The sequence below is a fragment of the Aspergillus aculeatinus genome (assembly GCF_003184765.1).
Source record: "Aspergillus aculeatinus CBS 121060 unplaced genomic scaffold BO66scaffold_5, whole genome shotgun sequence".
Classification (NCBI taxonomy): domain Eukaryota; kingdom Fungi; phylum Ascomycota; class Eurotiomycetes; order Eurotiales; family Aspergillaceae; genus Aspergillus; species Aspergillus aculeatinus.
In genome coordinates this window covers 94423-121670 of record NW_020291474.1, presented here as the reverse complement: position 1 = coordinate 121670, position 27248 = coordinate 94423, and the positions used below count along the sequence as shown (strand labels likewise).

General features: G+C 53.2%; 13 protein-coding genes across 13 annotated transcripts; 7 read left to right on the top strand and 6 right to left on the bottom strand.

Annotated features, from left to right (window-relative positions):
* Nucleotides 1-28: 28 nt before the first annotated feature.
* On the bottom strand, nucleotides 29-697 carry BO66DRAFT_408340 (glutathione S-transferase family protein; the record flags this gene model as incomplete). Its single annotated transcript, XM_025649111.1, has 1 exon — nucleotides 29-697. One exon carries the CDS (start codon nucleotides 695-697, stop codon nucleotides 29-31), a length of 669 nt encoding a protein of 222 aa, XP_025507657.1.
* Nucleotides 698-1649: 952 nt separating this feature from the next.
* Nucleotides 1650-2440, bottom strand: BO66DRAFT_434825 (uncharacterized protein; the record flags this gene model as incomplete). Its single annotated transcript, XM_025650802.1, has 2 exons — nucleotides 1650-2195; nucleotides 2273-2440. The coding sequence occupies 2 exons, from the start codon at nucleotides 2438-2440 to the stop codon at nucleotides 1650-1652; spliced, it is 714 nt and encodes a 237-aa protein (XP_025507656.1).
* A 1002-nt stretch (nucleotides 2441-3442) lies between these two features.
* BO66DRAFT_314067 (cupin domain-containing protein) lies at nucleotides 3443-3949 on the top strand (the record flags this gene model as incomplete). The annotated part of the gene is made up of 1 exon (XM_025643416.1): nucleotides 3443-3949. The coding sequence occupies one exon, from the start codon at nucleotides 3443-3445 to the stop codon at nucleotides 3947-3949; it is 507 nt and encodes a 168-aa protein (XP_025507655.1).
* Nucleotides 3950-5150: 1201 nt separating this feature from the next.
* Nucleotides 5151-5961, top strand: BO66DRAFT_388493 (uncharacterized protein). The gene is made up of 3 exons (XM_025646575.1): nucleotides 5151-5236; nucleotides 5302-5484; nucleotides 5566-5961. The coding sequence occupies exons 2-3, from the start codon at nucleotides 5312-5314 to the stop codon at nucleotides 5708-5710; spliced, it is 318 nt and encodes a 105-aa protein (XP_025507654.1). The 5' UTR covers nucleotides 5151-5236; nucleotides 5302-5311; the 3' UTR covers nucleotides 5711-5961.
* A 348-nt stretch (nucleotides 5962-6309) lies between these two features.
* BO66DRAFT_459432 (aldo/keto reductase family protein) lies at nucleotides 6310-7592 on the top strand. Its single transcript, XM_025652257.1, has 2 exons — nucleotides 6310-7001; nucleotides 7066-7592. The coding sequence occupies exons 1-2, from the start codon at nucleotides 6470-6472 to the stop codon at nucleotides 7575-7577; spliced, it is 1044 nt and encodes a 347-aa protein (XP_025507653.1). The 5' UTR covers nucleotides 6310-6469; the 3' UTR covers nucleotides 7578-7592.
* A 1026-nt stretch (nucleotides 7593-8618) lies between these two features.
* On the top strand, nucleotides 8619-11206 carry BO66DRAFT_365994 (Zn(II)2Cys6 transcription factor; the record flags this gene model as incomplete). Its single annotated transcript, XM_025645238.1, has 4 exons — nucleotides 8619-9579; nucleotides 9636-10050; nucleotides 10110-10401; nucleotides 10452-11206. 4 exons carry the CDS (start codon nucleotides 8619-8621, stop codon nucleotides 10848-10850), a joined length of 2067 nt encoding a protein of 688 aa, XP_025507652.1. The 3' UTR covers nucleotides 10851-11206.
* Nucleotides 10511-12495, bottom strand: BO66DRAFT_417663 (uncharacterized protein; the record flags this gene model as incomplete). Its single annotated transcript, XM_025649697.1, has 2 exons — nucleotides 10511-12326; nucleotides 12441-12495. 2 exons carry the CDS (start codon nucleotides 12493-12495, stop codon nucleotides 10942-10944), a joined length of 1440 nt encoding a protein of 479 aa, XP_025507651.1. The 3' UTR covers nucleotides 10511-10941.
* A 492-nt stretch (nucleotides 12496-12987) lies between these two features.
* Nucleotides 12988-14226, top strand: BO66DRAFT_417662 (uncharacterized protein; the record flags this gene model as incomplete). Its single annotated transcript, XM_025649696.1, has 3 exons — nucleotides 12988-13271; nucleotides 13346-13817; nucleotides 14203-14226. The coding sequence occupies 3 exons, from the start codon at nucleotides 12988-12990 to the stop codon at nucleotides 14224-14226; spliced, it is 780 nt and encodes a 259-aa protein (XP_025507650.1).
* An 858-nt stretch (nucleotides 14227-15084) lies between these two features.
* BO66DRAFT_434818 (uncharacterized protein) lies at nucleotides 15085-16718 on the top strand (the record flags this gene model as incomplete). Its single annotated transcript, XM_025650801.1, has 4 exons — nucleotides 15085-15604; nucleotides 15670-15913; nucleotides 16276-16346; nucleotides 16435-16718. 4 exons carry the CDS (start codon nucleotides 15085-15087, stop codon nucleotides 16716-16718), a joined length of 1119 nt encoding a protein of 372 aa, XP_025507649.1.
* Nucleotides 16719-17923: 1205 nt separating this feature from the next.
* Nucleotides 17924-18747, top strand: BO66DRAFT_313894 (YoaK family protein; the record flags this gene model as incomplete). The annotated part of the gene is made up of 2 exons (XM_025643407.1): nucleotides 17924-18074; nucleotides 18146-18747. 2 exons carry the CDS (start codon nucleotides 17924-17926, stop codon nucleotides 18745-18747), a joined length of 753 nt encoding a protein of 250 aa, XP_025507648.1.
* A 553-nt stretch (nucleotides 18748-19300) lies between these two features.
* Nucleotides 19301-20548, bottom strand: BO66DRAFT_398237 (uncharacterized protein; the record flags this gene model as incomplete). The annotated part of the gene is made up of 5 exons (XM_025648632.1): nucleotides 19301-19407; nucleotides 19487-19676; nucleotides 19748-19910; nucleotides 19966-20005; nucleotides 20077-20548. The coding sequence occupies 5 exons, from the start codon at nucleotides 20546-20548 to the stop codon at nucleotides 19301-19303; spliced, it is 972 nt and encodes a 323-aa protein (XP_025507647.1).
* A 1544-nt stretch (nucleotides 20549-22092) lies between these two features.
* On the bottom strand, nucleotides 22093-22967 carry BO66DRAFT_398236 (uncharacterized protein; the record flags this gene model as incomplete). The annotated part of the gene is made up of 5 exons (XM_025648631.1): nucleotides 22093-22223; nucleotides 22387-22459; nucleotides 22525-22551; nucleotides 22679-22712; nucleotides 22792-22967. 5 exons carry the CDS (start codon nucleotides 22965-22967, stop codon nucleotides 22093-22095), a joined length of 441 nt encoding a protein of 146 aa, XP_025507646.1.
* Nucleotides 22968-25984: 3017 nt separating this feature from the next.
* Nucleotides 25985-26885, bottom strand: BO66DRAFT_314273 (GPI anchored serine-threonine rich family protein; the record flags this gene model as incomplete). Its single annotated transcript, XM_025643426.1, has 3 exons — nucleotides 25985-26114; nucleotides 26268-26543; nucleotides 26626-26885. 3 exons carry the CDS (start codon nucleotides 26883-26885, stop codon nucleotides 25985-25987), a joined length of 666 nt encoding a protein of 221 aa, XP_025507645.1.
* Nucleotides 26886-27248: the final 363 nt, after the last annotated feature.

Below are 27248 nucleotides of genomic sequence, written 5' to 3'. Positions count from 1 at the left end.
CCGCACAATTCCAGCCAGGGACAAAGAACTACCTGGACTGCTCCTGCGCCATCGCCTCGCGCTTCTCCCGCAGCACCTTCTGCACCTCCTCCCTCGCCTTCATCCGCCCCATCCACGCCCTCACATTGGGATACTGCTCCTCCAGCTCCCGAACAACGCCCTCATTCCGCACCATGAGCGGCACCAACTCCTGCCACGGCACGAAGCACAGATCCACAAACGTGCACTTTTCCCCGACCAGCCACTCCTTGCCCTGCAGCGCGCGGTCCAGCACCCCCATCACCCGCCGGACCTCCGCCGTATACCGCTCGATCGCAAGCGGCGCCCGCTCGGGCTGCCGCTGGAACCACCCCAGCTGCCCGTAGTAGGGCCCCTGCCCGGAGACCTGGAAGTGCAGCCACTGCTGGAGGTGGTGGCGCTCCGGGAGAGTCTCGTAGCTGAGCTGGTGGCTCGCGTCGTAGGTTTCGATCAGGTAGTTCACAATCGCGCCGGACTCCCACAGGGTAAGGTTGTTCTGGTTGGGGTCCACGATGGTCGGGAGACGGCCGTTGGGGCAGAGATCCACGTAGGGGGACTTCTTGACGTCGGCGAAGTCGACCAGCACCGTCTCGTAGGGGAGGCGGAGGGCCGAGAGGATGAGGGCGACCTTCCACGGGTTGGGCCCGATGGGGTGCGAGTAGAGGGTGATCGGTTGCATGGTTGTTGGGGGTGTACCGATGTACTATACCGTCGAAGAGAGAACTGGGTTGCGATGGTGGAATTTGTTCCAGAATCCTTCTTGTGAACTACCTAGTATCCTCCAGGGGGTGATTATATATGGTCGGGCTGGATGAGGGGTCCGGCCAGGTTGAGTGGATTGCATTCGCCGAAATCTCGGTTCATTCCCCGAGCATACTGTAAGCGAGCCCTCGGATGGCAGTATTCACGATGGATGGGGTCAGATTTGGTTGAGGGTGAAGAAGCAGATGGATCAGAGCCATAGGTTTCCTGGGACTGGAAGGGGAATTCGCCCATTGCAGTATAGTGTTCGGCGACGTGGTAGGCCGATTATAAATGCACGCGAGGGTCTGGTGAAACGATCTTCGTCACATCGCCGTCCTTATCAGCGCTGTGAGCCCGCATAGCATAGAAGTTTGTTTCTGCTACATAGCGGCGGCCACGAAACTAGTTTAGCTAGTACAGCCCGTGACAGTGCTTGAGACACAAAGGCTTCTCTAGACTACCTGAGAGTGATTATCATAGCAGAAGAACGTAGCCAAGCAAGCCTTCGTCAATGCGACCCCACCCGATCCGGTGGCATTGTGTGTTGTGGTCAAGGGAGACCGACCGCTCCGGACATCGCGATGTAGAACCGCCAAAACAGGACCATGAACCTGGGGTCAGAACAGATTACATCGGCAGATAGGATTATCACCAACACCTAAGCACATACAAGCACATACGACCACAGGGTGTGGAAAACAGGGCTTCCCGTCCGCTCAGCCGTACTTAAGCCACACGCCGGGAGGTTAGTAGTTGGGTGGGTGACCACCAGCGAATCCCTTCTGTTGTATGTTTTGGCCTTTTTTTCCCCGCCCTATGCTTATTCTTAATCTCTCTCACTTGCCTGCTTGCTCCCAAGTAGGCCCCCTCAACTAGGATCCATTTTTTTATTTTGCCTGTATTATTGCACGATGCGCATGTGCCTCCTCCGCCGTATCGGGGCTGAGTACATTCCTACCCATCAAATGGCCGCTCGCCTGTTCACTCCCGAGGTATATTCCACGGCTCGCTGGTTGCAGTATAATCTCCCGCAGACGATTCAAGATCAGGAATGCGATCCTGAGCTTGATGCCATAGACACACGGCTTCAGCGCTCCCTGCAAGTAGAACATCCTGGCGCACTGGATGCCGAAAAGCGCCAAGTCCAGCACGATGATCAGGACATTAGCGTAGATCAGCTGCCACAGCACATCAGTTTGCCCCTTCAAGTTCGAACGATCGGGATCGACGCCATGGAGGAGGGCAGATGCCGATCGTGGGGCATAGGGTGAATAGGGACGTTCACGCAGCGGGGCGCGGCCGCGTAGAAATGTTCGTGTCTGTAAGATGTATAGCGTGCTGAGGGCGGTTTCTTGGATGAGGAAGGCGGCCAGCTGCACGCGGTCCCAGATGAGGTTGGCGGAAGAGAGGGCGGGGTTGATATTTGTGGCTTGCTATGGAGAGATATTGTGAGTGACCTATTTAACCTGCCTATTGCTCTTTCTTCTATGGTTGAGTCGAGGACCCTTACCGCCATAATCCCGATCACGATAGTCGGTATCGAGAACACCACCGAGCTGACGATGAGAATGAACTTTATCGTCCTCAGAACTTTTGCATTGCGTAACAGCAGATGGAGTCGCGAGTATAAGACCCAACTTTGCGGAACGACCATGATCAGCCATGTGAGGTAGATCATAGTGATGGAGGGGACGGGGTCCGTCCAGACATGGAAGTCGGCGAGGATGATAAAGAGAGGTTGGAGGACGATCGCCCACGAAACGAGTGCGCAGGACCAGAAATATAGTCCGCGGCGTCGCTTGAAGGTCAAGAATAGGGACGCATTCACCTCCAGCCCTAGCCACTAGGAGATTCCGATGAAGGTGGCCATTGTCATGGACATGGGCAGGTCCTGCCTGATGTCGTTCATGCTGGGGGACCGCAGGGTACCGTTGGAGCAAACGGAGTGACTATATGGGACAGAAGAATGACTAGGCATTTTTCATAGTAATTGTTTGCTATATCGAAAGGGAGTATGTGATGTAACCAGGTCAGGCCCATCATTGCGGTACATCAAGTGTTTGCTTCTACAAAATTTGTATCGCATCCAAGGCAACCAAGCGGCTGGAAGAGGGTGCTGGATCCCAACCATTAGTTACACATCTACTACGAGATGAGCCATATGGAGATATAAAACAGGTGATTATTCCGTAAGCACATTTAATACAGGCTTTGGGCCAGGCACAAAGATCAATACTCAGCTGGATGCCTTGCCCCTTTTCCTATCCCGGTGGCACCGGCATCCCTGCGAGCGCTTGAAGTCCGGCGCATTTGAAACTGGCGAGTAAGCGGTTTCCTTAACGGGAAGGAGACAAAACTCGGCGCTGCAAGCTACAAGGAATTGCAAGGATTATGATGGTCGTGACTGAGAGATAGCCAGGCGCGGCAGAGTCATGGCCCTGCGATCAGCGTTCTTTCTTTGTTCGCGATATAGATCGAACTAGCATTAGGGCCACCACAACAAACATGTATACCCCTTTCCAACATTCGCATAAATCTCAAAGCTGGCCAACTTGCGACCTGCCATTTTATCTGACAATACCACATGCTGCTCAAAAAAAAAAAAAAAAAGACCCCCTCAAAAATTAGCTATCCAAAGACAACCCTACACAACCAAAACCCGAAGCAACCCCCAGAGAGAATGGCGCTGGCAACCACCACCTACACCGCACAGCAAGTCATCTCCGCCCTGAACCTCACCCCCCATCCCGAAAAGGGCTACTACATCGAGACGTTCCGTGACCCGAACACCACCCCCGAGGGCCGCGCCACCAGCACCTACATCTACTACCTCCTCGAGGGCGAGTCCGGCCTCTCACACTGGCACCGCGTGCTCGACGCCGTCGTAGTCTGGCACTACTATGCCGGCGCTCCACTGCAGCTGTCGCTAGCTTGGGACGATGGTACAGCCGTGCGCAACCTTGTCCTAGGCCCGGATGTCTGGACCGACCAGCGACCGCAGATTGTGATTGAACGCGGAGAGTGGCAGCACGCACTGTCCTTGGGAGACTGGACGCTGGTGGGATGCTCTGTTGCGCCGGGCTTTGAATTTGGGGGCTTTGAGATGGCGGAGCCGGGGTGGGAGCCAAAGGGGCCGGGGAGCGGGGAAGAGCCAAAGGGGGAGAGGGAGGAGGGGATCAAAGGCTGAATGGATTGTTGTTTCATTCTTCGGATGCTGGCGAAAGAAGACCATGTTTCACTTCGCTAATTGCTCCGAAGGCGGGATGAGGAAGTTGACTTAGGGTGGTATCCCTGAATTTTAGAATCGGATTCTCGAGGCGTCTGCATCGGGCATGGGGGATCCACCACGCGAGCTAACAGAAAGAAGGTCCTTACTAGCCAACGCTAGCTCAGCCTTAAGAGGCTCCTCAATACTTTTACACACTTGTTCGTTCCTGGATACCCCACTCTGGGGACCGCTGTCATATACATACTTATCTCGATGAGTATGTCCATTACAATAACAATTTGGGGTCGCGTTAATCCAGCCTCGTGGATGCAAATAAGTGAGGAAACCACCTTGTCTGGTACAGTACAAGGGCGCTACAGCCGAGTTTCAAGAAGTCGCGAAGAACAAATCCGGGTGAAAGTGGAAGAATATTTATTCTCTGTGTCGCCCGCCGCAAGAAGACAAGATACCGTACTGTACAGATCAACCTATCAATGTGGTTGTGCCAGCTAATCCAGGCAATCATATGCGCGAGACATATCATGATTGATTGGAGAAGTCCGGAGCGGGCAGCTTATGTGGGGAGCCTGAAGCTGGCACCCATGGTTCAAGTCGGAAAGCAAAAGATCTTCCGCTGGGTCATCCCTTGCTTAGAGCCTTAGAGCCTTGGATGGTTAATTCCTTCTTAGTTATCGGGAACACCTCACCTCGAGGTGAGAGATTGCTTTACAGTACATCTGAGTTGACACAGATTATGCTCCGAGGATCAGGCAAACCCGAGAAAGCTATGTGGCGGCGGCGGCAGACTGCAGTGAAGGCTTCAATCACACATCTACGGAACCTCGGTAAAATATGCCGTATCGGGTGCTCATTAGGGTTAACCACGAGTCTGACAATCACTACTAGGTACCAACTAGTAAGTTACCTAGCGGTCTGCAAACCCAGCCCCGCAGATTGGACAGGTGTACTCCGTACTGGAGCTCGGTGGAGCTGCAATTGAAAACATTGGCCAATCAGCAACACAAGTCACCTCATCGAAGTGCTCTCAGATCTCCCGATCTTCTTCTTATGACCCACACTTCAGCTGGCACAGCCTGTTGTTTTCCAGGTGAGTACGGAGAGACGTAGTATAAATAGCCTGCAGAATCCCACTTCCTCTTCCACCCCCAAGCTTGTTGAGCCTCCTTCCAAGATCACCCAACACTCACCAAACCAGAATTAAAAAACCTTTCTTGCCGTGCGGATAAAATGGCTCCGTGTTCGTCGGTGCGTAGTATCCCACGAACTGCGTACGAGAAGAGACAATGCTGAAGAAGCGTATAACCACCTAGGAATGCCAAAATGGCTACTGGACCTGTACCTGCCATGGTGGCAAATGGACCTGCCATGTCTGTAATGGCTCCGGGCGGGTTAACGACTCCAACGCAGGGGAGGAAGCCGATTCCGTCCGTGGCCGCGCGGCTACGGCGTACTGGTCAGACAAGTGCGGCATGTGTGGTGGCACCGGTCAGAAGGTAAGGACACTGGCTAGCCGCCTCCTGCTTTTTCTTGAGATGCGATGATCTGCGACGGGGCTAACCAGTCAATGTGATCAGTCCTGCCACACGTGCCTTGGCACGCACCGCAAGAAGTGTAATACATGTCATGGAACGGGCAGGGAGCCGGAAGAGTAAAGTCCCACTGGCAGCTACTTTTACTTCAGTTATGTGGGGTCAAAATCATTGGAAGAAGAATTACTGATCTATACTGCACGCGCGGAGCACATTTCATAAGTGAGCCAGTCCACCTGTTCGGAGCTGGAGATGCATTCATAGCATATCAACGGAGAGATGGTGCTATCGCTCACACTGAAAACCCATGGCGTCGGGCAAGAAGAGGTGCGGGGCGTAGAGGTTTGTGGGGGAGTGGTATGCTGCTTGTTGGTGGAGGATGACTGTTGTCTATCTTCAGGGGTTGGGACTGTTAATGTTTGTTGGGTCAGAACAATAAAAGAAGCAAGGTTGAAGATACAAATTAAGGACGACGGGGCATACCCGGGCCCTTGGTACAATGTGATGTCCAGCGATTTGGGTATGTTCTGCCAATGTCATGCGCTGCAGACTTCCCGGGCCGTAGTACCAGGACAACATCCAAAACATCGCGGAACGGCATTCTGCGCCGCATCCGAGGAGCGCATGAGCGGCATGTCTTCTTCCGAGAATCCCGTTGGCGGGACGCCGCGGGTGGGCGCCGGCGGGCGCGGCGCCGGTCGGAGTTGACCTTCCTAATCGGGACGCATGAGCCCTGAGTTGAGCCGGGTACCGTGCTTCTATACTACCTACTCTCCTATTCTCCGAGAGGCCAACTGGAAGCCTGCTCTTTTTGAAGTCCACTATATATTTGAAGGAAGTACACAGCTGCCATTCGAAGCACGAATATTCATTTTCTCTCTCTCAGGGCCTCGGTTTGAACACAGGTTTGATCCCATTGCAGTCTCTCAAACGGTCTTCTTAAAACAAGATGGCATCAGAAAATAAAACCACGCGGCGCATCATTCTGGGGTTGATGACCCTTGGCCCAGACACCACACACGGTGCTCGCATCACGAGTCTGGAGGAATTCAATCGGTGCCTGGACCTTTTTCAAGAGAAAGGCTACAATGAGGTGGACACTGCTCGACTCTATGATGGTGGTCGGCAGGAAGCATTCACCCGCCAGACAAAATGGAAGGATCGAGGTCTGTCGATGGCAACAAAGTGGGCCCCACTCACACCAGGCGCCCACCGCGCAGAGGTTCTGGAGGAGAAGCTGAACGAGTCCCTACGCGAGCTGGGGACGGACCAGGTGGACATCTTCTATCTTCATGCGGCGGATCGCACCACCCCTTTTGTAGAGACATTCAAAACACTCGACAGACTCTACCGACAGGGCAAATTCAAGCAGCTGGGACTAAGCAACTTCTCCGCTTTTGAGGTTGCCGAAGTCGTAACTCTGTGCAATGAACGCGGCTGGGTGCGACCCACGATCTACCAGGCAATCTACAATGCGCTGAGTGAGAATGACCCCTCTTATACATGGACGCCCAGAGAAGTGCTGATTGTTCTATCGAAAATTAGCGCGCGGAATTGAGGATGAGCTCATCCCCTGCTGCCGCCGCTGGGGCATCGACGTGGTCGTGTTCAACCCCTTGGCAGGCGGGTTCTTTTCAGGCAAATATAAGACGACGGAGCAGCCCGCAGACGGAAGATTTAGTAATGGAAACCCAATTCAAGGCAAGATGTATCGGGACCGGTACTTCAAATCCAGCATCTTCCGTTCTCTGGAGATACTGGAGCCGGTAGTTCAGAAGCACGGACTGTCAATGGTAGAGGTGGCCCTTCGCTGGTGTGTTCATCACTCGGCCTTGAGCATCACTAATGGTCGTGATGGCATCATCACGGGATTTAGTAGCTTTGAGCAGCTCGAGAGTAACCTGAATGATTTGGCAAAGGGCCCTCTGCCGACCGAGGTGGTTGATGCTTTGGACCAAGCTTGGTCTATTGCCAAGGTTGATGCAAGCAAGTTCTGGCATGGGGAACTGGTGTACGGCTATGAGACTCCGCGCGCGCTGTTAAAGGAGCGCAGCTGACGGATTACGCGCAGCATATGACTTGCGTGGAAGGCGACAGGAGTACACGGTGTTAGAAAGCCTAGATAGCTTCAGCCATCACACGGTTTCCTCAGAGAGCTAAGGCTGGAGTCAGGCATGCAAAACACGTTCCCTTTGCCAATGGATTCCGCTAGAACCAGTTCAAACGAAGAATAGCACTCCTTGAATCAAAGTCGGTTGCACGTCTCATATGTCGAAAGTGTAGGCTCAAGTTGAGAAATGGTGTGACTCTGGCTGAACTAGTACGCCGTGGTACAATGTCGTTCTTTTGCTCCCGCAGGAGTCACGTAAAACACACCATGGCTGCAGAGCAATAATCGAAGAGATTTGTTGGAGGCCCTCCCTCATTTTATCCGTCGACTCCCACTATTCCTTCTACGTTGGTTCGTCATTCGTAGAGTGCTCCGCGCCGAGGAAATGCGAAAGCAAGTCTTTGATTGCCTTTATAATACTTACTTTGTTTTAGGAATCTTGAGCAAGGTACAAGGTGACTGGCGTTGAGTCTGCTGGCAATCAAGCTGCTTACCGGTCTGCTTATCGGTCTGTCTGCTGCGGTATGTATAATCTTCTCATTTATAGACCAATTTTGTGGATATGGCATATATATAAAGGTTGTAGAGGATATGACGTCAGGAAGCCACTAAAGGCACCTCACAGAATTATGAAGCCACCACCGCCCTTGCCTCTTAAGGTGGAGCGGTAAGAGAGGATACAGAAAAGAGACCCATTTTATAAGCAGAGTTAGTTATACTCTTGCCGGCTGATGGTCCACGGGTCTACAGTCCCGGGTCAAGAGACAGGCTGGGCTCAGGGCTCGAGGCTCACGGGCTCCACCGTGGTGGACCCGGAGCGGACCTGCCTATTACGGAGATAGCTTGTCGAGTCACATGACCTTGGCTCTTTTCCGTTCTTATCCTCTTCTGGAGAAGTCCGTTCCGCAATGATCCTGATCCATCACCCGCCACAAGATAGTTGTGGTGTGTCAATTGCAAAGGTATATTTGGTGTGGGCAAAGTAAGTATGCCACCAACAGTATCCCGGCCGTTGCGCCGGAACGGCAAGTTACAGGCGTGTGAGGCATGCCGTAAACTTAAGATCAAATGCGATCATTCGCTACCGAGCTGTGTCCGCTGCACTGAAAAACAAATACGCTGTATCTATGCTTCCGCGCGCACAACAAGAGGGTTTCGACCTGTCACCTTCGGTGACCGGCCCCGTGTCAGTCCGGCGGTAGAAAATCCAGTGACAGAAAATCCGATCTCTCAGGAGCCCTCAGTATCAGCCGATCCAGTGTCATCGATCGCTAGAGGCCCGTCTGTGGTTCCGGAAGCCAGATCCCCTCAACCCCGTGCTAGCCGTGCTCTGATCAGCGAACACCAGCAGGCAACCCGTGAGTTGCCCAGCAATGCAGAGGACCATACCTTGGTTCACAACCCACTTAGCCCGCAGCTCATACACCTGGGCGTGCAGGTACTGGAATTTGTTCATCGGAACCTGCCGCTGCTACAAAACCTTATTGCTCACCTGTACGGCTTCAATTACCTGCCAATCCTCCCAGAATCCGTCCTACTCCCGGAATGGGATTCGCTGTGGTATCAACTGGACAGCTTCGACCTTGCGAATGATTCAGCCAAAACCAGTCTCGTAGCTCGCATATTCCATATATCGCATCGCCCCACCGATGTCACCGAGTCAACGTCGCTCCACAGCCTTCATCGGTTGATAGGCGGAGATAATCTTCGGTGGGACACAATAGGCAACGTGTTGATGTTGGCTAATTGCGATCTGCTGCACATCCACTATCGCGACCTTGTCGGCGCAGATCCTCGTCAACGAGAGCCAGCTGTGCTACGCTCGGAATTCCAGCAGGTCACCGAGGCTTTCACGCAGCTGACTAGCAACCTGCCAATGTGTGATGAGTTAGGCCTATGTCTGAAGTATAATCGCTTTCTTCTAGCCTATCACCAATCAGACGATTCTGGTGAGTACATCCTCTTTGAATCCTCTTTAGGGCCACTTTGACACGGTATTGAATAGGTCAGACCCTCCACTCATCGTTCGCTACGATCGTCTCTGCAACCTATATGGCAGGCTTCCATCGTATTATTCCATCCGCAGGAGGGCACATCACCTTCGTGCCGCAGTGGCGCCGACGAATTTTCGCCATGGTTTACACCATGGATAAGAAATTGGCGATGTTTCTGGACCGTCCGCCCCTAGTGATGCGTCAGTACTGTGACATGGAGGCCCCGGCAGATGTAAACATCAGCGATGACGACACCACGAGGATGAGAAGCAAGGGTGTCTCGTTGGATGCGCTTGGGTTCAGTACTGGGGGCAAAAGCTCTCCAATCATGTTCATTCGCCTCCGCTTTCTCCTCGCCATCATCAAGGAGGAGATTCTCGAAATGCAGCTTGGCACAAACAAATCGGCTGTACGGGAAAAGGCACCGTATGTCGCTCACTGTGGTCCCAAAAAGACAGTTCAGAGAGGACTGACACATGCTCCAGACAAATTCTGCTTAGGCTCGATGCATTGTGGCAGTCTTTCCCCAGCTACATGAGATATACCAGCGATATGTGGGAAAAGCCGCTCGGGTGTGCAGAGGTCCTTACCCATCTCTACAATTATCTGGACTTCCTCCATTGCAAATTTCTGACCCAAAGACTTATACACCAAGATACTGCCCGGGGGTATTCCCATCCGCTGATTTCAGTGGCAGAGGAGGCCCTTTCTAGCCTACTTGTCCTGAACGAGGAGCGAGATAGGGTGAGAGGAGTGACCACCGATCTAGCTCCAATTGTACGTGCAGTCCGATATTCTAACCCCGCACCGCTGATGGAGGACCTTAGTTTCTACCCTATGGACTTTCAAGTGCTGAAACCCTCTTATTTGACATGCTTCATCATGACCCTTGTGCCCTGAGAGATAGGGAGACCTATCCGGGCCTCTCATATGCAAAAACAATCCGCAATCTCACCATCTACGTCTCTTGTTTGTCATGGGTGGCTCCACGAGGCACCAGGAACTCTAACTGCTGCAAGAAAGCCCAGGCTCGACTCGAGCAGCTGTTGGACCGCATCCTTGATCCCATCAGCACGGTCGGCGATGTGGAGCCGGGAAACGCAGCTCTCGGCATTACCAGTGTTTCCCTTCCGGACTTAGCGGACTATGGCCCGCATTTAGATTTTAGCTCGATGCTGAGTTGGGATCTTTCAGGGATGGAATGGGGCTATGCTCCGTTTGTTTAGCAGGATAATTCTCATTCCTCATCCCGCATGTCTCTCATTCAGCATCTGATATACGACTTGTTGGAAGAGCTGACACCCGCCAACAACTCCCTCATGTCTTCGACTGATCTACCCTAACAATTTCCTCAAGGAGTGGCAGCGCCATCTCCATCCCCGCGCCCTGGAAAATCTTCCGAAAGCGTCGAATGATCCACTTGCGGGCCGGCTCTGCGGTGGCAGGTGATTTCCCAACCATGTAGAGACACCAAATCAGAATGTATGCACCCGACACGCTGGCTCTCGGGCTCAGATCCCCTGCATAGGGCTGAGATGGATCCGCAGGCGGGGCCACGATCCCCAGCGCCTGCGGTACGGTGGCCAGGATATCCTCGCCAACGCGGGAGAGGATTCCGAGGGTCTCGTGCAGTTGCCGACGGCGCAAGCGGACTTGTGCAGCTGGAGCGGCGGGGCTCAGCGTGAGTATCTTCTTCAGAAGGTAGCATATAATCTCGCAGACGATCATTTGGATGCTGCGCGCGTTGTTCCAGGCTCGAATCGCCCACGGGGTGAGGTAGATGTCGACGCGACCGTTGTAAATAGTGTCGGGATCACTGCCTACCCATCCCGCTTCCTCCGCGGTGGTGGTATAGAAAGGCTCTTGGACGGCGAGGGTCGCCATGGCGATTTCAAAGTCCCGCTCCACTGCCAGCGCGGCGCTTAAAAGATCAGGGAACTGAGTTGTGCCTGTGGTCTCCATCACCTGCCATAACAGGTCCACACACCGGGTGGCCAGCACCCCTATCTCCCAGACAGCGTTGGGAGCGCCCACGTGCTTGGCGGCCTCGTCCTGGAGAGCACGCATATCCGCCGGGAACGGTCGGTTGGTGCGGGTGCAGGCGGCTATAATGTCGGTGCGGACCTGCGTGAAGAGGAGCAGGGCGGTCGGGTTGCCGCCGGCGAATTGGCCCTTGCCGCGGAGGACGGTCAGCGCGGCCGCCCCCTGCACGTGACGCACCCACGCGTCAAAGCCCGAGAAGTGCTCGAAAACGCCCAGGGAGATGACGGCCATCAGTGTGCTGTCCTTGACCGATTCCACGGGCGAGGCCAGGGCAGCGTTGACGCTGCGGATGGCCTCCGCGTATTTGATGCGCGCTTGGCGTACCAGTTCCGGCTGATGATGGGAGTTCGCCAGCGTCACCAGGCCGACGGCGGCCAGGCTGGCGACCAGGGTCGGCTGGTCGTCATTGGCGCCCAGAGTAGCTGGGATGTAGTTGAGGTATCCACGCGAGGGGCTGTGGTCGCCGGTGACAAAATGGTGCAGGAAGGCGTTGACGCCCACCTGGTCCATGCTCAGACACAGTGAGGGCAGGGGGGGTGGGGGCGACAGGGGGCTGTGTGTCATCGCGGTCGAGGCTGCCTGACACTGCGATCGCTGGATGGTTTGGTTGGTCTGATCGCGGAAGACAAGGTCCCATTGATCTCGATAACCGGGACATTCTTCCCGCAATCGAATACATTGCCCGCAATGGGGGCGCTGTTTGTCGCACTGTTCGGGAGTGGGTAGTCAGCGCCCCTGAACCACGGAAAGACCGAATGGAATGTTACGCACACGTCGTTTGACGGCTCGGCAGTTGCCACAACTTTTGGAGACTCGGGGACCAGACATCTTGTGCGGAAATTAAAATTGAATCTGTGTTAAGTCTGAATCCTTCAGCACGAGCAAGTGCTTGGGTCCGAAATCCAAGGCTGCGGGAGGGGCATCGGTGGCATGCACAAGGTGAATTGGCAGGTGGTGTGGGGTGGAGGGAGACCTGACCAGAGAGGAGCAACCGAGATCGGCGGAGGCCAAGAGATTTCAGTTTCCTTGGTTGTTTTGTGGTTTGGAAAGCGGGCCGCGGGACCCACCGTTTTCCCGTCAGCACTAGTCCTCTTACAGTAGGCGAGATGCTCTGCCATTCATAGTCCGTCAACAACTTCAAAGTTTTAGGGCTGTGTTTGCCCCAACATATAAGCCTCAACAGCATTTAGAAACAATTAGAAACATAAATACTACCTCGTTTCTGCTCCTTTTTTCTCTCTGCTGTATCCCAGTTCAAATCTTCTTGACTATCGACAAACACCACTTTCCAGTTGCTGCTTCTGTTCCTTATCATCTACAATGGGCACCGTTACCTACCGCGACGGGATCGCTATCCTACAGCTCATCGTTTTCCCATTCATTCTTGTGGCTGCCATCTTTATCTGGAAACGCACGGGCTGGCGCATCGGCAGCAAAATCTGGCGGTTCGCAGTCACGCTCTCCCTCATCCGAATTGCCGGGAGCATCGCGTCCCTCTTGACCATCAGCCATGATTCCTACAACGTCGAGGTCGCCGTAGCGGTGTGCGAGCTCATCGGCATTGCTCCTCTGCTACTCACCTATGTTGGTCTGTTGAGGCAAATGTAAGTGCCAACGACGAATCGAATATGCCTACGACTGCATGTTCTGGGACGAGCTAACCACAATGAAACACCAGCGACACGCAACAGAGTCTCCCTCCCCGCTTCCTCAACATCGCGAGCCTCGTCTGCATCATTGGCCTGATTCTCGGCATTGCAGGCGTCAGCAGTGCAGATGACAACGGCAGCTACCACGTGAACAGCATCGTCAAGGCATCCATGGGCATCTTCCTCGCCATCTTCGTCCTCATCGTTGCGGTCGGCGCGTGGCTCTTCGTGCGCCTTCGCCCCACCATGCGGGCTTTCCAGCGAAAGCTCTTTCTCGCGATCGCCTGCTCCTGTCCCCTGCTCATTGTTCGTCTGGTTTACTCGGCGATGGGGGACTACACGACCGACACCCGGTTCATGGTGCTGGTGGGCAGCCCCACCATCTATCTGTGCATGGACGTGCTGGAGGAGATTTTTGCCATGCTCATTACTATGGTTCTGGGGGTCTCGGCTGTGTTGGAGAAGGACTTTGTGCAGTTGAGTCCGACCGAGAGACCCGTGGTCGGAAAGAATGAAGTGGTCTAAGTGCTTGTGTTTCAGTTGAATAGAGGATTTGTTTCTCGTATCTGTGCGATGTGGTGTATCGGGAGTTGAGTGTTTGTCAATCAGAATGGAATCTTTACCGAATTGCGACCTGCGTGGCAGAAGCGTAATATCTTACGTAGGGAAAATTGCTATTGACCGGAGTGGCCTTTCTTTCGGAGAACTCTAGTTGATATCCACTTTATTTCTTGTCAAGTAGAGCCTGTTTGATTTGGGATATTAGGGGCTATGGGATAGTGCGTTTGTCTATTCTGAAAGATGTTGTCATACAACAAAGTGTGAGTTTGAGCCGCTTCCAGATCTCCACTACGATGGAAGGGTAGATCATCTCAATGCCCTACAGAAGGCTCCTGAGAAGATTGAGTAGCATTGAGGCTGTGCGCCAACGACGATCATTACCTTCGACATGTTCCGGAGGTGCTTGGTACTAGGTACTGGGGCAGCGTACCCACTGCGGGGGCTCAAGTGGCTGTGGTTGGCTCGCCCGAGTCCTCCGCTTATCATCCCGTCATGGAGGCTGGAGTAAGCCTCGAGACTAAGGCCCGAAAGGGTAATCGAGATGTTCAGCCAATCAACTGACGGAGCGAAGTCACTCATGTAAACATGCCATACCGATCGGTGCAGGTACCTTAATACTAGGTAGCTTGGAGGTCTCCATGATCATGGATGGACCCGCAACTCAGCCTCATCCTTCCAGGTTGCCCTAAACTCGTGATTCCGGTCTCGCCGAGCACGCTCTCAACCTATGCATAAAATTCAGCTTGAGCTTCGGCTTCCCGGTAGGTTCCATCGAAGCAGACCAGCCTTTTCTCCTTCTGCTCAACCACGAGATTAACATTCTCAACTCGTGCGATTCTGGCGTTGTGCGCGCTTCTTCCTCATAACTATTCAAGCCCTCTCCTACATCACCGTCCAAGAGCGCTCGTTGAGAGTCTCGATGTAGTCCGGTTTGAAGGAACAGTCGCGAACAATGTCGAGCCGTTCCTGAATATCCATTTTGATCAGGAAAACTCTGCTCATAAACGATTCGCGCCACCGAAGCCATTCGACTATGCCCCCGGTACCTTGGTGAATGCCACCCAGGCCGGCGCCGCCTGCCCGCAACCACAACAAGGGTTTTCCAGTATGCCCCTGTTTGACAAAGTCACCACCGTGTCTGAGGACTGTCTCACTCTCTGAGTCGACCGACCAGCCAACACCCTGTCTTCCCCCAAAGCTTCCCGTCATGGTCTGGATCTATGGGGCAGGGGACTCATTCGGGCAGATCTACGACTCAGCCTACAACCTGACAGGTCTCGTGACCGGCGCTGACCAGAAGGGCTTCGCTATCATCTACGTTGCCATGAATTACTGCGTCGGTATCTTCGGGCTTGCTGCCTCTCCCGCGCTCGCGGCCAGCGACTTCCTGAGTTGTTGGGCCAGCGACTGGTCCTCGACTGGGTGCAGAAGCACATCACCGGGCTCAGCGGCGACCCGGCCCAAGTCACCATTGTCGGCGAGAGCGACGGCGCAACCGGAGTCGGTCTTCAGATCACGGCATACAGCGGTCGTGCAACGAAAGCACCCTTCCATCGCGCAGATGACCGCGTGGCACGCCAGCGTGCCCAGCACCGCGACTTATCTGTTCGCCCTCAACCAAACGGTCTTCCGATCCTGGTACGTGGCCGCCAATAGCTCCTATATCGGGGTCTCGCACTTCAGCGACATTCCCTACGTCTTCAACCAGGCGCAGAGCGATACACCCCGTACGCCACGGCGGCCGATAGCCTCGTTTTCTCAGAAATAAGCGGCAGTTGCGCGGCCTTTGCAGCATTTGGGTCTCCGTCGCGCGGCAATGGCACGATTGCTGCGTGGACGGGCTTCACCAATGCTGCCTTTTCTTCGTCCGCGCGTCCACACCATGAGTCAAGCCGGACCGAGCAGTACCTCATTCAGATTATCGGTGGTCCGGACAGTGGAGTTCGAGAAATCGGGCAGAATGTCATCCGGGGCGGGTACGAGGACCTGGCCGCTCGGTGTGCGTTTTGGACTTCTCGCGAGGTAGTCGAGGCATTGTAGGTTTGAACCGACCGCTCAGGGAACACTGTGACAAGCTTGGGAATGTTTTATGTATACAATATTTGGTCACGGCCTGGACATAATTTGAGGATGTCGCTTGGAAGAGTCAGGTTCATCTAGCAAGATAAAAATGACACCCGTGTTTAGCGTGTTAGCCGGGTTATCCGCAGTCTCTCGCAGCCCTAAGTCTTTCCCACCAATCCACGTCACATAGTCCAGGTCTGTACACAGTCCGTCAATAAATCCGGCCACTTTGACACTCGCGTGGGTGCTGCTGCTACTGCTGCCAGCCAGCGAACCAAGAACACTACCTCCAATGCCATACTCTCCACCCACCCCTGCCAATGTTACCCGATAGGATGTGGCCCGTCTTCTACGAGGTCGATGTGCACCGTCTCCCTCTTCATCAAGGAGTCCAGGACCCTACAGGTGAGCCACCGGCCTGATCGAAGACTATAATCTAGGAGCTAGCTGACTAGCGACTCCACGGACCCCGACACTTGCATCATATGCTTAGAGCCCCTGGATTGCACAACGGTCTACCGCCAGCTACCGTGCGAGCACAGCTTCCATCAGCCGTGCATCGACGCCTGGCTCTGCAACCACGACACCAGCTGTCCGCTCTGTCGGGCCCAGTCCTACCATCTTCGACGGCGGATCCAGCCCGCCCACCCTGCAGTACAGCAGCAAGTCCTCCCTCCGACCCCGCGGCCAGCGTCCTTCCGCTCGTGGTGTAAACGGGCCTTCAAACGAGCCGGTGCAGCGGAGCAACCACCCGGTATCGCGCCGCCGCTCATGTAAACGCGCCTCGCGCTTCCGCGGACAAATTGAATCAGTATTCTTGAAATGGGATTAGTGATGCTTTCTCGAATTCTTGCAATGTTCCAGAGTCAGATTGTGTGAAGGTGGCACAGCCGCCCGCGTCGAGACCGGGGAAGGGTGGGGGATGGCTTTGAAAATTAGCGTCATGGGTACTGGACAGAAGCAAGCATACTGCCCTATTGTGAGAAGATAGTCCGGCAATACCGTTGTTCCCTACAAGACGAGAGTCTTTGATGACATAGATGAGTGACGGATCCACGTAACGCCTGAGTCTCTGGCCGCGAGGCCAACTTCGCGCCGTAGCGCAGCGGGCTGTGAACAGCCTGGCCTGGCAGTGATGCCGCCGCAGGTCCACGGACAAGGAACGACGTCACCGATTAGAGTTCTACATAAATGTGCCTGGACATGTTTTGTGCGTCACCGGGGGAAAGCCCCCACTCGTCGGATGTCCGATTCCGACTGGTTGGCCGTCGTGTCGAGTGATTGATCTGGAAAGGTGTGGGTCCTGTACCTATTACCCGTCAGTCAATCCCTATAGGGCTGAGACAAGTCTCCAATGTATGTCCGGTGCTTCTGAGAACCAGGTGGGGACCAACTCGCCAGGGGATGGGCGGGTACCTGGATGTAGATACTATGTATCATTCTTGTCCTCCGAGGCATACACGTAGATATTCTCCCATCGGCCGTACTACTCAGTCGTACATAAGGGGTCCTGGTCACCGGTGTCAAGCTTTTCGAGCAAAGTTCGTGTCGCTACTCGAGAAGCGACGGAACAGGCGGGTAACACGGCAAAAGCGGGGCCACCCCTACAGGGGCCGAGGATCCGGATTTCTCTTTCGAATTGGTGCCGTTCAACTGCCCAAAAGGCCAATGAGTTCGGCTATGATCTAATGATTGTAGGCATCAGTAGTCACCTCAGACAAGCTGTCTTCAATGATGAAATAACTGAGGGCATATCGCTCACATCTGCGGCTGGCGAGTTACAAAATGACGTTGATCAGGAAAAGGTGACGACTATTGGACACTTCAAGTGCAAAACCAAGAGCAATGAAACGTCTTGATTTAGCTGGGGGCATCATCCCTCTCCAACAGCAAACATAACACTGCAACCAGACGCGCCGTTCATGGAGGACCACGAGCGGGGTTCCTCGATCAATGCAGAGCCTCTCCAGCACCCTTCTCCCATGGAGCGAGCAACTTGGCTATCAAGACGGATTCTCGATGACCTCGACACCAAGCACACCGACCTGATTTGCCTCTTCCTCTGTTTCATCACCGCGCTGTGCGATAGTAGTGCCTACAGTGTGTGGTCGTGCTATCTAGGCTTGCAGACAGGTACAGCAGTTTCCAACCTTGAGAGCCCTCCTCGGGAGAAACCAGGTTCTTCTAACTAACCCCGATGACAGGGAACACGATCACGCTCGGCCTCGGGGCTTCGGGTCAGCCCAAGTCCAAACCATTTGGCTGGCTCAAGTCGTTAGTTTCCATATCTTCCTTCATGGCGGGCTCGTTCACCTTCGCCAACGGGATGCGCCTTTTCGGTCCGCGCCGGCCCGTCACGCTCAGTCTCTCGTTCCTGGTTCAAGCCTCTCTCATCATCATCGCCAGCGCTTTCGTCGAAGCAGACCTCATTCCTCATACCGCTGCGGCAACCTCGCTGGCGGGTGGTCCTCTCTTTCTCGAGCTCATCCCGATCGCGCTCTTGGCGTTCCAGTCGGCAGGCTGTCTGGCCGCGAGTCGCTTCCTGGGCTTCAGCGAGATTCCGATCGTCGTGCTGACGAGCGTGTACTTCGATATCGCCTCCGACCCGCATCTGCTACGTTCGCCACTGAAAAATGCCGAGAGAAACCGGCGCGTATGCGGTGCGGTATTATATGTGGTCGGTGCCGTCTGCGGCGGGTGGTTGAGTCTCAGCGCCGGCGGCATGCAGGCGGCATTGTGGATAGCAGCCGCGTTGAAGTTCTGCGTAGCGGGTGTATGGCTGTTCTGGAGGCAGAGGCGAGGTTGAAGGAATTATTTTGTGGAAAATCCATCACCGTCGACATGGGCTGTGAGGATCAGAGGTTGAGGTGGTGCGATAACAGGGCTTCGAACGCCCCAAGAGAAGATGCATTCGGACACCAGGCAGCGAGATGATCTTACATCTACCTGAATTAAGGGCCCTAAATCGAGCTCGGCCTCTGTCAGATGTTGGACCAGCAGCGTCACGATACTTCCGTTTATGGAAGATTCGTATATTCCAATCAAACTAAGTAACTAGACTTTGGAACTTCCATTGCCTTCTCGCCGCGGAAAACAAGTTGCGGAAAACAATCGACAGCATTTAACAAAACCACCGTACAGTCACCGACGCAAAGAGTGCACAGTAGGGGAAGGAGAGCCATGTTGCAGCACCGCGTGTTGAACCCCGGTGTATTGAATGATCCTTCCTACTCTCAAGCGGTCCCTGCCGGGTCCACACAGTCAAATCATAACCTGCGAAGCTGGTAAACCTGGAAAGAATTTGTGAAAGCCGCTGTAGTTCCCGCCCGCGCACAGGCGACTCCAGACCGCACATTCAGCTAAGACCTCTGTTTAGAGGAGGCCTCATGCAATTCCTTCTTATAGTCGTCGAGTGATTTGACTTTGAGATCGGGGGTAAGATCAGCCTGGCTAACATAGGTGTTTACTGCAGAACTCACACAACGTCAGTATCAAAGCCGGGTATGATATCACTACGGAAAGAACAATCCTGGCGGCGGACGTACCGTAAACATAGAGATCCCTCCACTCCTGGGAGATTGTGTTGAGCTTCGCACAGTCGATTGTCATTGTAGGGATTTTGTCTTCGAACTTCGCCGCGTTGTCATAGAGGTCTTGCAGCATGTTGCCCATCACATCCCAACCGCCTTGTATCTCTTCAATGGTTGTCTTTGCCGGGCCGATGAGGCTACTTATCTTTGTCATGTTTCGCTATGGGCCCCGTGGTCAGCCCTCGGTTCGGCCATTGGACTTAGTAAACGCATTACCTTCATGCTAGTCACAATCCCCATGAGTGATATGTGCGCTTTCACTTTGGCCTCGTCCGATTCGATTTGCGCCTCCAAATTGTCAATTTTGTCTTGATAAGCATTGATCTCATTCTGGTATTTGGTCCACATGACCACGCCAGCAATGGTTCCAGCCACAGGACTTTTGAGGGGTCAGTTCTTGCTGCAGTGGGAAAGCTCGAGGGGACGTAACGTACATCCAAACGTAGGCCGCCGTTAGTTCCTCGTTCATGCGATCTGGACTCGATTACCCGCATCAATCAGCGGGGATGCGACGAAGGAGAATATGTTCGAAAGGGGAAGCGCACCTTTATCGATCACATGCTGGTCTGCGTCTACATCGCCCCGCAACTTGTCGATATCCTTTAGCAGGTCCTTGATGTCGCCAAACTGGTCCTCTAGAGTGGCGGACATCGTTTGTTCGAGCGTCTCGAGTGAGGCTTGATTTGCCTGGCAGCTGTTGTCAAAGTCTCCCAGCGCAGTCTGGATCTTGCTAAGGTAAGTTTGCATCGGGGCCATGTCCTCAAGTAACTCCGAGGTGGCATCCATTATCGTTTGCTTTGCGTCATCCTTATCCTTTTGGGTGCTGTCGTCGTCGTGGTATTTCTTGCACGCATTCAGCATGATCACATAGTACGAGTTGTCCGCGTCTTTATCTCCAGCAACAGACGAGTATTCTTGGATTTGAGACGAGAGTGATTTCAACTTTTTCCATGTGCACAATGAGTCAAAGTCATCTTTATCATCGTCAGATTCGTTCGTATTTTTGGTAGAAGGCATTTTGCGAGGACGCCTCCCCTTGCTAGGACTATCGTTGGGGTCTGTGGATGTGGTCAAAAATCCAACGCAGTCGTCGTATATCTGAAGCACGGCGCAGCGCGAAGGTCATTAGCAGGGCAGTCAGAGACAGCAATCCATTACGCCACATGCACGAAGTAAGCTTACAACTTTGAAGACTTCTATCACTTGATCGATATTCTTCCATATAGGGGGCGTGAGGATCGAGGTATCTGTAAATGAGATCGATGCGGACGGAAACTTTCTACAGGCCCGCGACATTGTTGTATTCACCGCGGCCGATCACGCCCAGCCGAGCCCATTCACCCAGTGGACCATCACGGTCGAGTCGCCACAGGACCTCGATCTGAGTGCCTGCGACGGCCTGAAAATCAACTGGACGGGTCACTATCGCGCGTACACCTCGGCCCCGGTGGCAGAGAACTCGGAACGAAAGGATTGAATGATCACCGGAGTAGATCGATCAGCGATGACATTTTCGAGCACGGACGTTTCTTCATTCGTTTGATTGTCTTTTCTGTTGAAAATAAAGTAGTTGGGAAAGAAAAACCAGAAACAAGGCAGAGGATTTTTAGATAACATCAAACCACCACAAAATACATGTTCCTTCCGTTTCGCAACGAATTCCGACACATCAGAGAACCTCCCCTTCTCGTTTGTTTTCTACTTCCTCTTCCCCACCCCGTCCCCATTCATATACGCATTCTTGAAATCAGTGACTGTCTCCCGCATCATAAGTCAGTAGCGACCCGAGCAAGCACTGAAGCAAAGCACTGAAGATTCTCAAGGACCCAAAGCAGGGGGCGGGTTCCGAGAAGAGCGAACAGCACATGTCCTTTGACTCACCGTCCTGCTGCAAAGTCGCCCAGTCCTCGAGCACTTTCCTTTCCACTACTCCATCGAGGGGGTCGTCGTCGGGATCGTCGTGCTTTTGGATATAATCGACCAGGATTTGGACGTCGTTCGCGATGAGCTGGGCACTTCCTGGTGAAACGCAAGCAGCGGTCTGATCTTAGCACCTCGCCCGTTCTACTTGGAGGGGGATCGCGGACAAAAACGAAAAACACACAACAAAGCCATTTTTGGGGGGGTCTCGATCCTCGGACAAGACACATCCAGAGATACACATACGCGCACATACATAGAAAGAAGAGGGGGGGGGCGAAGAAGGCACACTTGACTTACCGCACAACAGTTCTACCTCCTGTATCGACTCCCCCATATCGTCCGCCAGGCTGAACCCATCGAGTAGTTCCTGTTTCGCGCAACGTGTTAATCTCCAATGCTCGACACGCCTCAAAGGAACCATAACAACATCCTTGGACTTTTGAGAGAGTGAGGCGGAGGGGGAAGTGCCCATCCTACCTTAACCCGGCCCAACGCGTCCAGATCCCCTGCAGATCCTCCGGGAAATCCTCGGCTGTCAGTTGGTCCTGCAGCGTGGAGCCCTGGAATGGCAGAGCTAGCTGCTGCACGGTAGTCTAGCAGTCGGCCGCCTGCTGGGTGTAGGTGTTCAGATTGTCGCTCTAGCTGTTGGCCTGGTCGCAGAGAATCTGTACGGCGTTGAGCCGGTCGGTCACCTCCTGCTGGACGCGGTCGCGGAGGTCGTCGTTGGTGGGGTCCTGCCGCAGGGCTTCGAAGTCGGCGAATATCTTGTCTGTTTTTTTATCGTTACCTTTCTTTCAACAGAGTCTGGGACGAAGAATCAGATGGTGAGGGGGTGCGATGGGATTCCGAGCGAATGGCAGAGGGAGGAAGAGGGAGGAATGGAGGAGTGGCAGCAAAGAGAGCGATGAGGATTTTGTGTCGGTCATACACACCATAATCATCAGGTGCGGTGGAGCAAAGAGCCAGAGCGCTGTCACACACGTAGCCTGTGTACTCGTACTGTCCCTAGTTTTGTGGTAGATGTCTTGAGGATCCTATCACGAACTGGATATATGGGAGGAAGAACATACATAAAGATTCGCGGCGACTTGTCGGACCTGGGATAGAGGCTTGTCAGTCGAAGCACACACACACACACACACACACACAATATACGCAACAACAAGGGTAGGTAGAGATGAATGAGCAGAGAGCAATATCTGCTTAACAACCGCAGTTCCATACCGTCATAAACTCGTCGGCGATTGGGCCCAGTTTGCTGTATAGCTGTTGAGATGTGTTAGCAAAGCCCAGCACCCAGATGGCCGCAGGTGTCAGGAAAACATCTTGACTCATACAATCTGATAGCCGTTGTCCGAGAAGCCAGCGTACTGCTGAAGGAATCATCGTCGCTTGGTAGGCTCTCCGTCGCCTGAATGACTCCGGCCAGCGTGCGAAATGTGGCCAGCTTTAAGCAGAAGTCATCGTCGACCAGGAGGCCTCGTGGGCTCAGAAAATCTGCGTCCTGAGGCATGGTGAGGTTGTAGGGGTCATTTTGGAGATTAAGCTTGCCGGATGGAAATTGCGATCCTTATCTTGATCGATCAGTTTATGGTCCAGTCAATAGCTTGGAGTCTATGACGAAGAATCGTGCAAGCATGACGTATCTGCTTTCGGTTGCAGCTTGACCCTAGATTCGCGCCGGAAACAACGACATTGCTTTGCGAATCAGTATACTAGTTGTGGGGACCTTTGAAGAATATCAGTATAGCATTTACCCCGCGGTTTGTCCCACGCGCAGGTTTATATTGTCCGGTAAGACCAATGATTGCCTGACCCACACAACGCCGACTAAAGGGTAAAACAGGTCAGTCGGATGCCAAACAAAATCTTTTATGCCTACCTCACCGTTATGAGGGAGTTGAAGTCTTCTGGTCAGCGTGGTGGGTAGCGGCTGTCCTGAAGCTCGGCTTAGCTGCTGTCTAGCTGTGTCGGCCAGGGAAAAGATTCGGTGCTCATCTCTGTTTATGATATTCTTCCACCAACATCATTTTGGATAAGCAGGTGTTCGATGACCGTAGTGTGCAATAGTCACGTAGTCTCATAGTAAACAGCCTACGGGATATGTATTTGCTTGGGTGCGCCTTGAGATTGTGACTGGATCGTGGATGCTGAGGAATCTACCTTCCGTTTATCTTAATGTAAACTAGCTAACTTAGCAGTGCTTGATCAACTATTTGAACCCTTTCGTCTCAGTCATTCATTTCGTTGTATAACTAAACTGCTTGGTGGTATAACTACTTGTTTCGCCTACCTCAGATGTGTGCGTGGACAGGAAGTGCTGGGATGGTGTACTGTGTATCAGCGCCGTGAGCTATAAGTTAAGACTGCTGACATGATCACGTACAGTATACAAATCAGAAAAAGCCAGCTTTAACGGGTGACCTCAACGGTCCGCGGTAGTTGCATGGCCGTTCAACAGTCGCTACTGAAGGAATAGAACTAAGCAAGGCAACAAGACCACTACAAGAATAAAGATACAAGTTCCTGGAGTCATCGTACTCGTGAGCTTACAGTAAGCGAGTTTTCAGCTTGAATGAAGGATCAAATCCTAACCGCCTAGCTAGTCTGCTCGAAGGAAGAGCTGGTCCACCGAGAGGGGATGATAAGGCAGGTCGTGTCCGATAAGGCCTGTGATCCATGATCCATAATCCACCCCTGGTCCGAGCGTTGCCAAGATCATAATCACTAGTGAGCCAGTAACAAGGCATTTAGTTATCCAGGGTGGAGTGAGAGGATCTCGACAGGGTCTTGCCACGATCCATGACGCGAGGCTCTTGTCGAGGGGAAGTATACGAGAGTCTGTTGTTTCTCGGGACGAATCATTGTCGTTACACCCACTTCAAGGGTCGTTAACTTCAGACCCATGCTGACTGTACTGTGCTCACGAGGCATGAGACCAGTTAAAGGCGTCCAAGTTCACATGGAATCGAACCCAGAGCACCTGGAACTCTAGGAGACTGGGCCAAAGGCTGCCGAGGTCAATGGCGCAGGCAGGTCAGATTGACTCCTCCATCATCAGCAGCGGGCGTCTTGGCAGCGGAAAACCTCACAAATGGTGCTGTGGTATTGAGTTCCGACCTGGCAGTGCACTGCAGGAGCCTGGAGCAGGACCAGCACCAACTTGCCGAATTCTACGATTGCTGCTGATGAGCGAATGAATTCCAATAATAGACGAGGGGAAGGTGGCTCTTGACGCAGGTTCCCAAGCAGCAGTCCGCATGGAAAAAAGGCACCCGACCGCATCAAGGCGGTGTCCAAGGAGAAAATCCGCAGCGGTTTCCACCTTCAGACGCTGTCTCAGAAGACGGAGTCTACCTTGCTTCCGCTCGTTATAATTAGCAGTCATCATGCCTTAACCCACGCACTTCCAGAGGGCTCATGAATTCCTCTTGACTAATTGGTCTTGGCGTGTGCCCAGCACCCGGATCAGACGGCTTTCGGCGACCGTCCGGCTCTCTATCCATATTTCGGCATGCGATCACAGAAGCTAGTTCTAACTGTAAGATGTGAAGGTACTTTCTACTTCTAAATTGTCTGTCGTCAGTAAACGTAATTATCGAGATAGGCAACACAGACGAGCTGACATATCTCACCAGGTAAGACATGGCCGTAATCAGCAAAAGCTCGCAAAGCGGTGAGATATATCTCGCCGCTCCAGGATCGATAGGTCTGACCGAGTGACATCACGAAATTTCGCCAGTAGAATATGCATGTTTAAACCAACATACCGATGAAGCTTTGCATCTCCGAAGAACCTTCTTCCAAGAACCGAAAGGCTTTGAGCTTAGAGGAAAAGGAGTTGCGGTGTGCGGGGGAATTCCGGATAGTGGGAGAAACTGCAGGTGCACTTATGCACGCTGGTCCCGCTTCTGCGGAATCCCCCTCAATGGGTTACAAATCTCATTTTCCGCGCGGGTTGGGTGCTGAGAAATGGACAGTAAAATGGTTTAGGTAATTCATCAACTATCTGAATAACCCCCACGGCCGATCGAATGGAAATCGAAACATCCTGCTCTGTACGTCGTAGGAAAAAGTCACCTATTTCCCCGTTGTCGTCCAGTACCGTAGACACCGCGATGCAATATCTCTGCAATAAAATATCGATGAACCTTGAACCGCTGCGAAAGGCGATGTCGTACAAGGAGAGTGATATATGGGGACTCTTCCGAAATATCGCAGATTTGAGCAAGATAGGGTACTACGCGATCCAAAGTAGCCAACATCCCGCAGTCAACCAAGCCAATATATCGAGGAATTACACTCCCCTTCGTGGGAGTACACGAAAGTATACTGGCAATAATTTGAGGCTTAAGATGCATGGACCACCTGTATGGTAACATGGTCAATTTGCTAACTGTCTATCGAAACTACCGTGTGAAGCATAACAGAATCCGCGATCGTAATAGCCTAGTCCTTCAACCCCCTTCGCTCGTAGCACGGAGATGAGCGCATGCATGCACGCTTCAATAATCTTGCATCTCATCAGCGTCAGGCGTAGAAGAGCGCGACCACCGCACCCAGCAGAGCCAGCGCCCCCTTGGTAGTCCCGGAGGTAGACGCCGCGGCACCGACCGACTGCTGCGCGGCGGCAGTCGCGGTAGTGCTGGTCGAGTTGGAGCTGGACGCCAAGGATGCGGTGGTGATCGTAGCCTTCGACGAAGCCGCGGTACTCGTACCTGTGACAGAGACAGCAGCCAGGTTAGTATGGTCATCTTGCAGCTGCGTATGGAGTATGGTCTTGCCTAAAGAAGACAAAGGTGTGATCGACGACGCAGGTGTCGACGATCCTGGAGTGGTGGTGGTGGTGGTGGTAGTGATTGAGGTAGAAGTGGTCTCACTAGATGTAGAGGAAGTAGTGGAGGTGGTAGAGGTGGTGGAGGTGGACGTTGAGGACGATGAAGTGGTCGATGAGGATGAGGAAGAAGATAATGAGGAGGATGAGGATGAGGACGTTGTACCATCGTTCGAAGCTCCCTTCTCGACTGTGAACACCGGGCTCACGGCGAGCTGCCCTGATGAGTCAATGATCTGGATCTCGTAGTCATCTCTAAGGTACCACGAAGGCAAAGTCAACCCAGCGGTTCCAATCTTGGCGAGAATCACGATGTCTCTTGGCTAAGGCTACATACCCGTTGGAAATGCTAGGGTTGGGTTGAGTGGTGTATTCCCCCTCGGAGGTCTTCACGTTGTCCGCCAACTTGGTCTGGAAGGAGCCATCCTCATTTCGCAGGATGATACTGATATACTCAGGATCACTGGAGTCGCTGGTAAATTTGATGGTTTTCGGGGTAGAAAAGTCCCATTCCGTGTCTGATGACGGAGTAGTGATAGTGATGGCCAGAGCCGAGGAGATCAGGCCCAAAGAAGCGAGTGTGAAGGAGTAACGCATTTTCAAGCAACAACAACAGAGTATGCTGGCTAGTCAAGCTACAGAGAACGTCTCACGATTTGCCAGGAAAACAACTATATATACAGCAGACAATACTTGTGCAGTGTGCTGATGGCTATCTGTACCTCGTGGAAGAAAACACTCAAACTGTCAACACCCTTCAATTCAGTTGAAGCCCGACAGAATGAGACACGCAGATTGTCTGGGCCTCTGAGAGCAGGGAGCAGCAATACGAGGTGATCTCCAGTACGAGCTGAGCCTCGCCTGTGGAGACAGAACCAGAGGCGAATAGTCACGCAATCGCCATCCCGGTGCCCACGTCAATGACAACAAACGGGGACTAAAAGGATCGATGACTGAATC

What these genes read in the sequence shown, in the direction of transcription:
- BO66DRAFT_388493 (XM_025646575.1), top strand. Translation starts at nt 5,312, where the DNA reads ATGGCTACTGGACCTGTACCTGCCATGGTGGCAAATGGACCTGCCATG. An exon ending in GTGGTGGCACCGGTCAGAAG is followed by an intron (nt 5,485 to 5,565) that starts GTAAGGACACTG and finishes CAATGTGATCAG; the next exon opens with TCCTGCCACACGTGCCTTGG.
- BO66DRAFT_459432 (XM_025652257.1), top strand. Translation starts at nt 6,470, where the DNA reads ATGGCATCAGAAAATAAAACCACGCGGCGCATCATTCTGGGGTTGATG. An exon ending in GGCAATCTACAATGCGCTGA is followed by an intron (nt 7,002 to 7,065) that starts GTGAGAATGACC and finishes ATCGAAAATTAG; the next exon opens with CGCGCGGAATTGAGGATGAG.